The sequence below is a fragment of the Muntiacus reevesi genome, chromosome 2 (genome assembly GCF_963930625.1).
Source record: "Muntiacus reevesi chromosome 2, mMunRee1.1, whole genome shotgun sequence".
Lineage (NCBI taxonomy): Eukaryota > Metazoa > Chordata > Mammalia > Artiodactyla > Cervidae > Muntiacus > Muntiacus reevesi.
The window spans coordinates 132,271,083-132,282,496 of record NC_089250.1 but is presented as its reverse complement, the minus strand read 5'-3'; the positions used below and the strand labels follow the sequence as shown (position 1 = coordinate 132,282,496).

Sequence of the window (11,414 nt, the reverse complement as noted above, 5' to 3'; positions counted from 1 at the left end):
CGCCTGCCCCAGTTCTCTCTCTGATACTCAACTCAACTCAGAGGTTCGCTTCAGCGGAGAGCAGGTTACACAGCTGATGAGTGACCTCGCACCCGCCGAATCCCCCCACCACTTCTGAAAGCCGGAAATACGCCCCTCAAGCACTCGGCCACGGCCGCGCATGCTCCGTGCGAGGGGGCGGGCCGCTACTCCCGCCGGAAGCGTTCTTTCCCAGGCGGCGTTTCCTTCCTGTGTAAGGCTGGTAAGGGCTCCTGCGGCCGCTGTTTCAACCCCGGGGGTGAGTAGCGGCTTCCCGCGGGGCTTCGTGGGGCGGGAGATGGATCCAGCTGAGCTCCTTCAGGGACCCGCGCGGGCCTGGGAAGCCGATCTCGGGTCACCTCGCCGTCCTTCCACGCCCCACCTCATTGTCGCCTCTCAACTTCCCGCAGCCCTTCGTATCCACCGGCTTAACCTCCAAGGGCGTCCCGGGCTTCGCATTGGCTCCCGGCCCGGCCTAGGCCCTTAACTCTCCGTTAGCGCTGCCCCCAGGACGTAGGCCCTTTCCAGGGAATCTCTAGGCAACCTGGTCGCCGCGGTGACTTGAGGATCGTTCCGGGCGACCTCAGAACTGGGGTCCTAGGGAAAGGCGGCCAGAACGAGCAGGGTCTGATTGTCGCACAGACACTGCTACCTCCTCGTGCAAAAGTGGAGGTGGTTCTTCAAGCCTGGGCACGCTTTCGCAGAGGATGGTGCTGTTAATAATAACCCGTCCTTTATGTGAGTGTTGGCAGGCTTTCTTTGTCACAGGCAGTGTTCATAGGGCCTTGATGTCTGCGAAACTGGGACTTCTGGGGTTGAGAAAAACTTTGTAGAACACTGCAGTGAATTAGAGAGGTGCTGTAGCATGAATACCGTACTCTTGGACCTTAACCTGCCAGTAAACTGCTTTTTGAGGAGGTGGTACGATTTTAAAGTTTACTACACTGAAATGGAGAACTCTTTATAATGGAGCTATATGTTGTTATATTTGCCTAACAAATAACTGAGTTAACGGTGTTTTGCCATATTTCTTAGTTGTACATGGCATCATCCATGTTTATGTGTATATTTGTGTATTGATCCTAATGTTCATACAAAATTGAAATATAGCCCATAGTGTTGTATGCATGTGCAACTTTTATTATATATTCTGCTGTAATAGTATTGTTACTGTAACAGCCTTACATTGCAAGCATATCAATGTCATATGAATGATAGATGAGTGTATAATCAAATACACAACCTACAAGTAGAAGTTTCACTTTCATTTCAGGATTTTGAAGTCATTTTAGAAGAAGGATCCCTTTTAGAAGTGACTAGGTCCAGAGTTCTCTATTGCAGTTAATAGTTTAATTATAGGAAAATATATGGTTAGCAAAGACTTTGTCTTGTTTTTTCTAATAGGTTTAAAAATTGTTATCTCGTTGAATGGGGTATACTGATGGTAGTCCTAGTTCGTGTATTTCAGTGACCATCCAGTAGATGGCAGTTTTATCCCTACTAACTCAAAACTTTTGAAAACATTTAATTTGACTACCACTAGCTTAAGCTATGGAGAAGGAAATGGCAACCCACTCCAGTGTTCTTGCCTGGAGAATCCCAGGGATGGGGGAGCCTGGTGGGTTGCAGTCTGTGGGGTCACACAGAGTCGGACACGACTGAAGTGACTTAGCAGCAGCAGCAGCAGTTTAAGCTAATAAATCTTTATTTTGCCTGTTGTTTTATTTTCAGTTGTGAATAACGCTCCCACATGATACCACATGTTCCAACTGAATTTTCAAATTTACTGTGTTGGAATAAAGACTAAAGGCAGTTTTCCACTTACTATAAGAAGGAGAGTACTGTTAACCCATTTTTAGAAATCCATGATGATGATAGAAAGCACACTTTGATTTGTTACATAAGAGATTTTTAACTATATGGCTTTTCTCTAGCTTCTTTTTTTTTGTTATTGGAGAGGGGGTTGGTTATTCTAGCTTAATTTTTAATAAGATAATAATGGACTGTGCATTCCTGAAGTAAAGTAATTGTGTCTTAGCCATTATTGTATACTCAAGATACAGTAGGCAATATATACACATGCTTGATAAGTGCTTTATTGTATGAATTAAGTCATTTAATATCCCTAGGCCAAAATGTCTTTATCCAAAATAAAGGTTTTTCAGTTATTTAATTTAAACCCAATTGTTAAGTTTAAATTAAATAGTGTATTATTGTGAAGTGAATGTCTCCTAGTGATGCAGAAGGTTGGAATCCTTGACTTTTCTTTTGGAAATCGTTCAATAGTCTGACACCAATTCTGTTGGAATGACTGAGGAAAATCTTTAACTAAATAGTACTAGTGAGAATAGAAACAATAATTATTTTAGAGCTGGAATGACCATAAATTAGCCTATGAAGAACCTAATTTTCACCTGTTGTTCTGGGTACAGATTTTGGATTTATTCCTTTTCACACGAATGCACAATATACATTCCCCACCCCACCCCCAAATCACATAGTACTCAGCACACTCCTTGTGAAGAGTATAATGGCGTTATTTGAGGCCGAGATTCTCTCTCAACATGTGACAGTCACGTCATCCCTAAAGCTTATTCTACTGGATGGTCATTGCCTTTGACACAGGTGTGCATGCCTCCTGTAAGCCAAGCTGTGGTTGATGTAACTGCTTAGGTATATGTGTAAAAATAGGCATGTTGCCTCCTTTTTTCCTCTTTATCTTGGGTGAGAGCTGTATTTTTGTGGCTCAAACGTTTTGAAGATTCTGCTTGTTTCATACATAGCTAGGTTGTTGGAAATAGTAAGATGGCTCCAAAAATTTCATGTCATGTATGAATTGAGAAAATGGCATGTATAAATTTTAGCAGGCTTTGGAAACCTTTAAAAGTAAGTATGAGGGAACAGCGAATCAGTTCACAGTTTGAATTTTACTCAGATTACCTCGTGTACCATTACATTAGTAAAGTATTTCATTGTTTGGCTGCCTTTTTTCAGTTGTGTAAGTATTATAGTCATTATTTTTCTAGATTCCCTGAAATAGTTATTGAAAATTATTTAAGAGAGTAAATGCCTTAAGACATTTACTGCATTTTTGAATAGAATTATTCTGTACTTAAAATTATATGAACTTTTAAGAAAGTTTATTAAAAAATTTAATAAATAAGCCTGTTTCCAAGAGGAGCTTAAAATGTGTTTGTTTACTTAATATTTAAAAATCCGTTTCTCCTTAACTAGAACAATTACAAGGTAGGTAATGTTGACTTTGACTAAAAGTCAGTTTTTCTTGTTTAGTTTATGCTACCTATCAGTCTCCCAATTTTAATGAATCTAATTATTATCTACTGACATTTCTATTTGTTTTTTAAGGTTAACAATCAAGATGGTACATGCTGAAACCTTTTCTCGTCCCTTGAGTCGGAATGAAGTTGTTGGTTTAATTTTCCGTTTGACAATATTTGGTGCAGTAACATACTTTACAATTAAATGGATGGTAGATGCAATTGATCCAACCAGAAAGCAAAAGGTAGAAGCCCAGAAACAGGTATGATTAAAATGTTTGAGGATCATTTTTCTTGTAGCTAACAAATACTTTTTCATAAAACTAAGGATATAGTAGAATTATAAATTAATGACAAATTCTATAAGACCCATGTGGAAATATGTTTTTATATAATATTTCATTATTCCTAAAAGAGTATTTTTTGTTAAATCCTTTTCAACCATATAGGCAACTTAGGAGAAAAAGTGAAGAATAAAAATAGTACAGTATTTTTAATGAACATCCTAGTTAGAATAATTTTTCAGCTTATAAATGAAGGAATCTAGGTAAAATTTTTCAACACACTAAATAAATTTTATCTTCAGTAATGGTATACATTTTACTTTGTGTAACATGTGAAATGTTCCTGTTTTGTAAATAAGTTCATTTGTATCGTATTTTAGACTCCACATATAAGTGATGTCATATGATATTGTCTTTCTCTGTTTGATTGATTTCACTTAGTACAGTCATCCCAGGGTCCATCCATGTTGCTGCAGATGGCACTATTTCATTCTTTTTTATGTCTGAGTAGCATTCCACTGTTAATATGCACTGCACCCATCTTCTTTCTGCATTCATCTGTCCATGGACTTTTAGGTTGCTTCCAGGTCTTGGCTGTTGTAAACAGTGCTACTGTAAACATTGGGGTGCATGTATCTCTTTGAATCATAGTTTTCTCCTGATAGAGCCCCAGAACTGGGCTTGCTGGATCCTATGATGGTTTTATTTTCAGTGTTTTAAGGAACCTCCATACTGTCCTCCATAGTGGTTGCACCAGTTTACATTCCCACCAACAATGTTGGAAGGTTCCCTTTTCTCCACACCCTCTCCAACATTTACTATCTGTAGACTTTTTAGATGATGACCATTCTGACTGGTGTGAAGTGATACCTCATTGTAGTTTTGATTTGCATTTCTCTAATAATTAGCAGTGTTGAATGTCCTTTCATCTGCTTATTGACCATCTGTATGTCTTTGAAGAAATGTCTGTTTAGGACTTCTACCCATCATTTTTGGATTGGATTGTTTGGTTTCTGTTGTTGTTACTGAATCGCATAAGCTGTTTGTATATTTTAGAAATTAGGCCCTTGTCAGTAGCATTGTTTGCAAATATTTTCTCCCAGTCCATAAGTTGTCTTTTCATTTTGTTTATCGTTTCCTTTGGTGCGCAAAAACTTGTAAGTTTGATTGTGGAAGTTGTGTTCGACTCTTTGCAACCCCATGGACTGTACAGTCCGTGAAATTATCCAGGCCAGAATACTGGAGTGGGTAGCCGTTCCCTTCTCCAGGGTATCTTCCCAACCCAGGGATCAAACCCAGGTCTCCCGCCTTGCAGGTGGGTTCTTTACCTGCTGAGCCACAAGGGAAGCCCAAGAATACTGGAGTGGGTAGCCTATCCCTTCTCCAATGGACCTTACCAACCCAGAAATCAAAGTGGGGTCTCCTACACTCCAGGGAGATTCTTTACCAACTCAGCTATCAGGGAAGCCCTGATAAGTTTGACTAGGTCCCATTTATTTCCTTAGAAAACATTGCTGTTATTTATGTCAAAGATCTTTTGCCTATGCTTTCTTCTAGGCATTTTATGGTATCATATCTCGTATTTAGGTCTTCAAGCCATTTTAAGTTTATTTTTTGTATGGTGTGATCATCTTTTCTAACTTGATTGATCTGCATGCAGCTGTCCAGCTTTCTCAACACCACTTGCTAAAGAGACTGTTTTTTTCCTCCATCATATATTAAAGATTTTAGGTGATGTTCACAGCAATGTTTTATGAATAATTCACCTTACTGTAGCATGTAACAGGAATTGGAATCAGTGTCACCTTAAAAAAGATGTACTATAAGAGTTGTGAGTTAAGTTTTATTGGGGGCAGAATGAGGACTACAGGCTGGCAGATAGCACCTCAGATAGTTCTGAGAAACTGCTCCAAAGAGGTGGGGGCAAGGTCAGTGTTCATGATTTTGGTGAAGGGGAAGTTCATGCAATCAAGCACTTATCTTACAAAAAGGTTTTCTGCTGGTCACAAGGAGCTGATGTCTGAATTACGAGGGTTGTGCTAAACTATCGCGATGGAAGTTATTGAATAGCTAGGTCATTTCCAAAGAAAAATAAAGATTCAGGAAGAAGAAGGCTGCAGCTGCCACTACGGCATATGTTACAACCCCTGCATTCGTATCTGCTCCCACAACCACATCAGCACAGGAGAACCAGAAGCAGAGCCAGAGCCTAGAAAGGAGCCTGAAAGTGAGGCTGAAGGTAGCCTTGATGCCTTAGAAAGGCACCTGTGTGAAAAGGCGCTGAGATCAGTGCGAAAGGCTCATGTCCCCACAGTCCTAGGTGGAAATACTTGTTATAATGTACATTTTATTTGGTTTGTATGCAATTCACTTTCAAAATTGCTAAAATGTGTTTGAGCTTTAGACTATAATATTTGTTGTAATAATTGCTAGGTTGAAGTTCACCACGTGAAAAAGAAAAAGGGCATGGATATACTTTGCAAAAGATGTCCACAGTGTATTAGTGGTATTTTTTCATTGACAGATGACACAAATGTGTTTAGAGTGAAATATTTTAAGTCAAAAAAGAAAAATCCCCTTTTTAAAAAAGGGGGTTTAAATATTCTTGGCATTCTTATGGTTCATTTAAATACCCCTGGCTATTCTCAGAGGTTTTTCTTCCTACTTTTTCTCTTTTTTTCCTTTTTCTCATTTGAGTCTTAGCACCCGCTTATGCTTTCAATCTTGTATGGTTTGCAAGTTTGCCCAGAACTACTGTTGAACTACCACAAAAGTGTAAATGAATATTTTAATGCCACAATCTTTCCTGTCGCCTGTGGATTCTCTGCTGAAATAAATCAGGATTCTAGCTCTATGATGAGAAAGAAAATGAAAGCATGTTGTGCCAGGACACTGTGGGTTTATATAGATGTGTAACAAGTTGATTTGAAACACTGGAATTTCATTCTGTTTTTTGTTAAAGGCAATTACCTAGTCCCAGGAAGGATCCTTCAGTTATATAAAATTTTGTTTTATGAAAAAAAATTAAGATTCAGAAATATTAATTACTGAACACTTAACTTTCTCTTACAGAGAAACTAGAGATTTTGGACTGTTAATAAGTAATGTCCGATGCCATCCTGAGATGTCCTCTATAAGAAAGCAATTGTTTTTAGAAATGATCACTGGTATTTATGTTTACCAATCTACAGAATACTCACATAAAGGACAGTTAGTTCATGATTGCTTAAGGAAAGTGCAGTGTGATTTTCTATTAAAGAAACTATGAGGAATGGAATTGATTTTGCTAAGGGGACAGGAAATTGTCTCATTTACCCAGGGAGGTGGATGGGTACAAGGGGCCACTGCTGGTCCCAAGGCTCCATTCCTCAGAGAGTTCAGGCAAAGGAAGGACGTCACTCTGGGTCTTTTCTTTTTTTTTTTTTTTTCCCAAAAGCACTGGTTTTATTTATACAGAGTCCTAACCATTTCAGTGGCAGCAAGAGTGGGAGAAGTTCCTTTTTCAATCGAGGGGCCCCCAAAATGTTGGTCTGTTGTTACCAAACACACAGGCAAGTGGTGTCACGGATTTGGTGAACTAACTACAGTGTCTAGTCTCTCTCTGCTAGAGCAACAAGGTAAGCATCAATCTCTGCTTCTGTAAGAATCCTGAATTTAGGATTTTCGACTGTAACTACTCCAACTTCTATTTCTGAAGGTTTGAAATCAATTGATAGAACAGTAGACAGGCATGTAATCGCAGTTTCCACTGTTTGTTCAAAGGTCCAATCAAATTTCTTCTTTACTTTTTTGCCAAGGAAGCCAGTTGACTCAGTTTGTTTAACTCCTGCAGCAGTTGCTTTAAACCCACAATAGTAACCTGCAGGATCACACTTGTACACCTGAGGGCCTTGTTCTTCATCTATACCAATTAAAATCATACAACAACCAAGAGGCCTCATTTCGGCATTCTGTGTGTAGACCTGAGAAATATCAGCAATTCTTTTACACAGCATGTCCACAGGAATTTCTTAACCATACTTGTATTTCCAATTAGCTGCCTCACAGTGTGCCCTCTGTACCTGGGATCTACTGTCAGCTCTCATTCCTGTCATCACACAGCCAATGTTTTCAGTTATCTTGAATAAGTGAGTCACTGTGCTGGAATCCAGTAATTTGTCAGGTACTTTCTTCTGTGTGACACTTACTGCACAGTCTTTCCCTCTGACAGCTACTTATGTAAGGCCACCCTGGTTAATAGCCTTAAAAGCATATTCTACTTGGTAGAGCCGTCCCTCGGGAGAAAAAATGGTAATGTGTCTGTCAAAACCAGCGCTGGAATCCCGGGACATGGTGCACCACTATTCCAAGCACAATCTCCCACTCTGGGTCTTTTCATCAGTCGTCATAACTGTCAACTTAAAAGATGCACAACGTGAGAGTTGCCAGTTAAGTTTTATTTGGGGCAAAGTGAGGACTGCAGCCTGGGACATAGCACCTCAGATACCTCTGAGAAACTGCTGTTTATGAAGGTGTCAGGCAGGGAGCAAGTAGGTCAGTATACATGATTTTGGTGAAGGAATGTTCGTGCAATCAAGCACTTTTTGTACAAAAAGATTTTTCTACTGGTTCCAAGGAGGTGATGTCACCATGAGGGGACTTAGTGCTTTGCTAAATATGAGGAGATCCAAGGATGAGTTCAGGTCAGTTCAGTTGCTCTGTTGTGTTGGACTCTTTGTGACCCCATGGACTGCAGCTCGCGAGGCTTCCCTGTCCATCACCAACCCCTGAAGCTTGCTCAAACTCATGTCCATCGAGTTGGTGATGGCATTCAGCCATCTCGTCCTCTTTTGTCCCCTTCTCCTGCCTTGAATCTTTCCCAGCATCAGGATCTTTTCCAAGGAGTCAGTTCTTTGCATCAGATGGCCAGAGTATTGGAGCTTCAGCTTCAGTCCCACCAGTGAATATTCAGGACTGATTTCCTTTGGGATTGACTGGTGTGATGATCGTGGAGTCCAAGGGACTCTCAAGAGTCTTGTCCAACACCACAGTTCAAAAGCATCAATTCTTCGGCACTCCACTTTCTTTATAGTCCAACTCTCACATCCATACATGACAACTGGAAAAACCATAGCTTTGACTAGGTGGACCTTTGTTGGCAAAGTAATGTCTCTACTTTTTAATATGCTGTCTAGGTTGGTCATAGCTTTTTTCCCAAGGAGCAAGCGTCTTTTAATTTCATGGCTGCAGTCAGCATCTGCAGTGATTTTGGAGCCCAAGAAGATATCAGTTCCTGACAGTAATATCTGTAGACCTGTTCCAGCAGTTTCTCTGGAGCACAAAATGCCTCATTCTCAACCCTAGACTCCCTTCAGGGTATGTCTAAGGTCAACAGCTGTGGCAGCACAGGATTCAGTCCTCTCAGGGACAGAAGACAAACGCCCTTGGCAAGTGCCAATATGTCACTGACAAAGGAAACTAGAAGGAAGATCTGTCTGTTGGCTATAGACAAGTAGTGCTGGCAAAGACCTAGAATAAAGGAGTGACGAAAGGAGTGGAGTGGGTAAGGTAGGTAAATGTTCAAAGGATTTTGTGATGATGAGAAAAGGGACATCTTACAGATGAATCTGAGATTTGTCTGGAATCCTCAGACTCATAGTATCTTTTATAGAGTTTTAGAATCTGTAGATGGGGCAAATACTTGAGAAGGTGACGTTTGATTTGAGCATATTCAGTTTGTGTTGGTGGTAGGAATCCAAGGGAAAATATTCATGGAGCTGTTGAAATTGTAGGTCTAAATGGCAGGGGAAGGATCAGTCTTTGTGTTAATCACTCAGTCGTGTCCATCTCTTTGTGATCCAATGGACTGTAGTACACAAGAATCCTCTGTCCATGGGATTCTCCAGGCAAGAATACTGGAGTGGTTGCCATTTCCTGCTCCAGAGGATCTTCCTGAGCCACAGACTGAACCCGGGTCTACCACCTTGCAGGCAGACTCTTTACCAACTGAACCACCTGGGAAGCCAAAAAGAAAGTGAAAGTTGCTTAGTCGTTTCTGACTCTTTGCAACCCCATGGACTGGAGTCTGCCAGGCTCCTCTGTCCATGGAATTCTCCAGCAAGAATATTGGAATGGGAAGCTATTCCCTTTTCCAGGGGATCTTCCCAACCCAGGGATCAAACCCAGGTCTCCCACATTGCAGGCAGATTCTTTATTGTCTGAGCCACCAGAGAATCCCAACAGTCTTTGGAGATTGCTTATCAGATGCCTTTAAGTAATTGGACTCATTAGAGCAGTGAGTCTTGGTAAGATAGGGTACGCCCCAGGGCTATTGGTGTGTTGTTGTTGTTGAGTCCCTAAGTTGTGTCCTACTCTTTGTGACCCCATGGACTGTAGCACACATGGCTTCACTGTCTTCCTAGAGTTTATTCAAATTCACGTCCTTTTACCTTTGATCTTTCCCAGCATCAGGATCTTTTTCAGTGAGTTGGCTCTTTGCATCAGCTGGCCATAGTATTGGAGTGTCAGCTTCAGCATAGTCCTTCCAATGAATATTCAGAGTTGGTTTCCTTCAGGATTGACTGGTTTGATATCCTTGCTGTCCAAGGGATTCTCAACAGTCTTCTCAAGCACCACAGTTTGAAAGCATCAATTCTTTAGCTCTCAGCCTTCTTTAGAGTCCAGTTCTTAGATCTGTACGTGACTGCTGGAAAAACCATACCTTTGATATACATACAGACGTTTGTCAGCAAAGTGATTTCTCTGCTTCTTAATACACTGTCTAGGTTTGTCATAGCTTTTCTTCCGAGGAGCAAGTGTCTTAATTTCATCACTGCAGTCACCATCCACAGTGATTTTGGAGTCCAAGAAAAGAGAATCTGTCACTGGTTCCACTTTTTGCCCTTCTATTTGACACAAAGTGATGGGACTGGATGCCATGATCTTAGTTTTTTTAATGTTGAGTTTAAAGCCATCTTTTTCACTCTCCTCTTCACCCTCATCAAGAGGCTGTTTAGTTCCTCTTTGCTTTCTGCTATTAGAGTAGTATCATCTGCATATATGATGCTGTTATTTTTTCTGGCAGTCTTGATTTCAGCTTGTGATTCATCCAGGCTGACATTTCACATGATGTACTCTGCATATAAGTTAAATAAGCAGGGTGACAATACAGCCTTATCTTATTGCTTTCCCAATTCTGAACCAGTCCATTTTCCCATGTCTGGTTGTAGCTGTTGCTTCTTGATCTGTATGCATGTTTCTCAGGAGCCAGGTAAGGTGATATGTTATTCCCATTTCTTTAAGAATTTTCCACAGTAAAATTTGAGGGTTTTTTCCCACCAAATTACTATTCTACTTTGCTCCTTCAACCATTAGGATTTATACATTCAAATATCTGTTGAGAGCATATGTAATATGTCACTACAATAGATACTAGTGACTGGGAGGTCTCTAAAGGAGATGTTATGTAATATAAATAATTGGCTGAAGAGTAACCTTCATTTAGGGGATAGGAAGATGGTGCAGACCAAGTGGAGCATGAATAGTTCAGTATGGTAAGTACCTGGACTGACTTTCCTGCTGAAAATAACTAAACAATCTACATATTTTAAATCATAAAGTCATTCATGAGCTTGCAAGAAAGTAAAGTATGCAGATAAAAAATGTAAAGCAAAAATTCAGAAAGGTAAATTGAATTTGATGGCTAACTTTTACAATTGGTGGAATTTGCTAAACCTACAAAATTTGAGCTATTTTTATGATCCAGAGGAGGTCAGAGTACAAAGCACAGTACCAATCCAAGATGTAGAGAGCCTCAGATGATATTCTTTGACCCTCAAAAGACTGTATGTATTTA

General features: G+C 40.3%; 1 protein-coding gene and 1 pseudogene across 2 annotated transcripts in view; one reads left to right on the top strand and one right to left on the bottom strand.

Moving 5' to 3' along the window:
• The first annotated feature begins 202 nt into the window (after nucleotides 1-202).
• ATAD1 (ATPase family AAA domain containing 1) overlaps nucleotides 203-11,414 on the top strand; it is a 40,297-nt gene continuing 29,085 nt past the window's right edge. The window contains exons 1-2 of one of the 2 annotated variants that reach the window (XM_065922849.1): nucleotides 203-277; nucleotides 3,385-3,559. In XM_065922849.1, the coding sequence (XP_065778921.1) occupies nucleotides 3,398-3,559 (162 nt within the window). In that variant the 5' untranslated portion in view covers nucleotides 203-277; nucleotides 3,385-3,397. Of the gene's footprint in view, nucleotides 278-372; nucleotides 757-3,384; nucleotides 3,560-11,414 lie in introns of those variants that run through there. The other variant, XM_065922848.1, reaches the window with a different exon arrangement.
• Nucleotides 6,988-7,933, bottom strand: LOC136158209 (proteasome subunit alpha type-6 pseudogene; annotated as a pseudogene).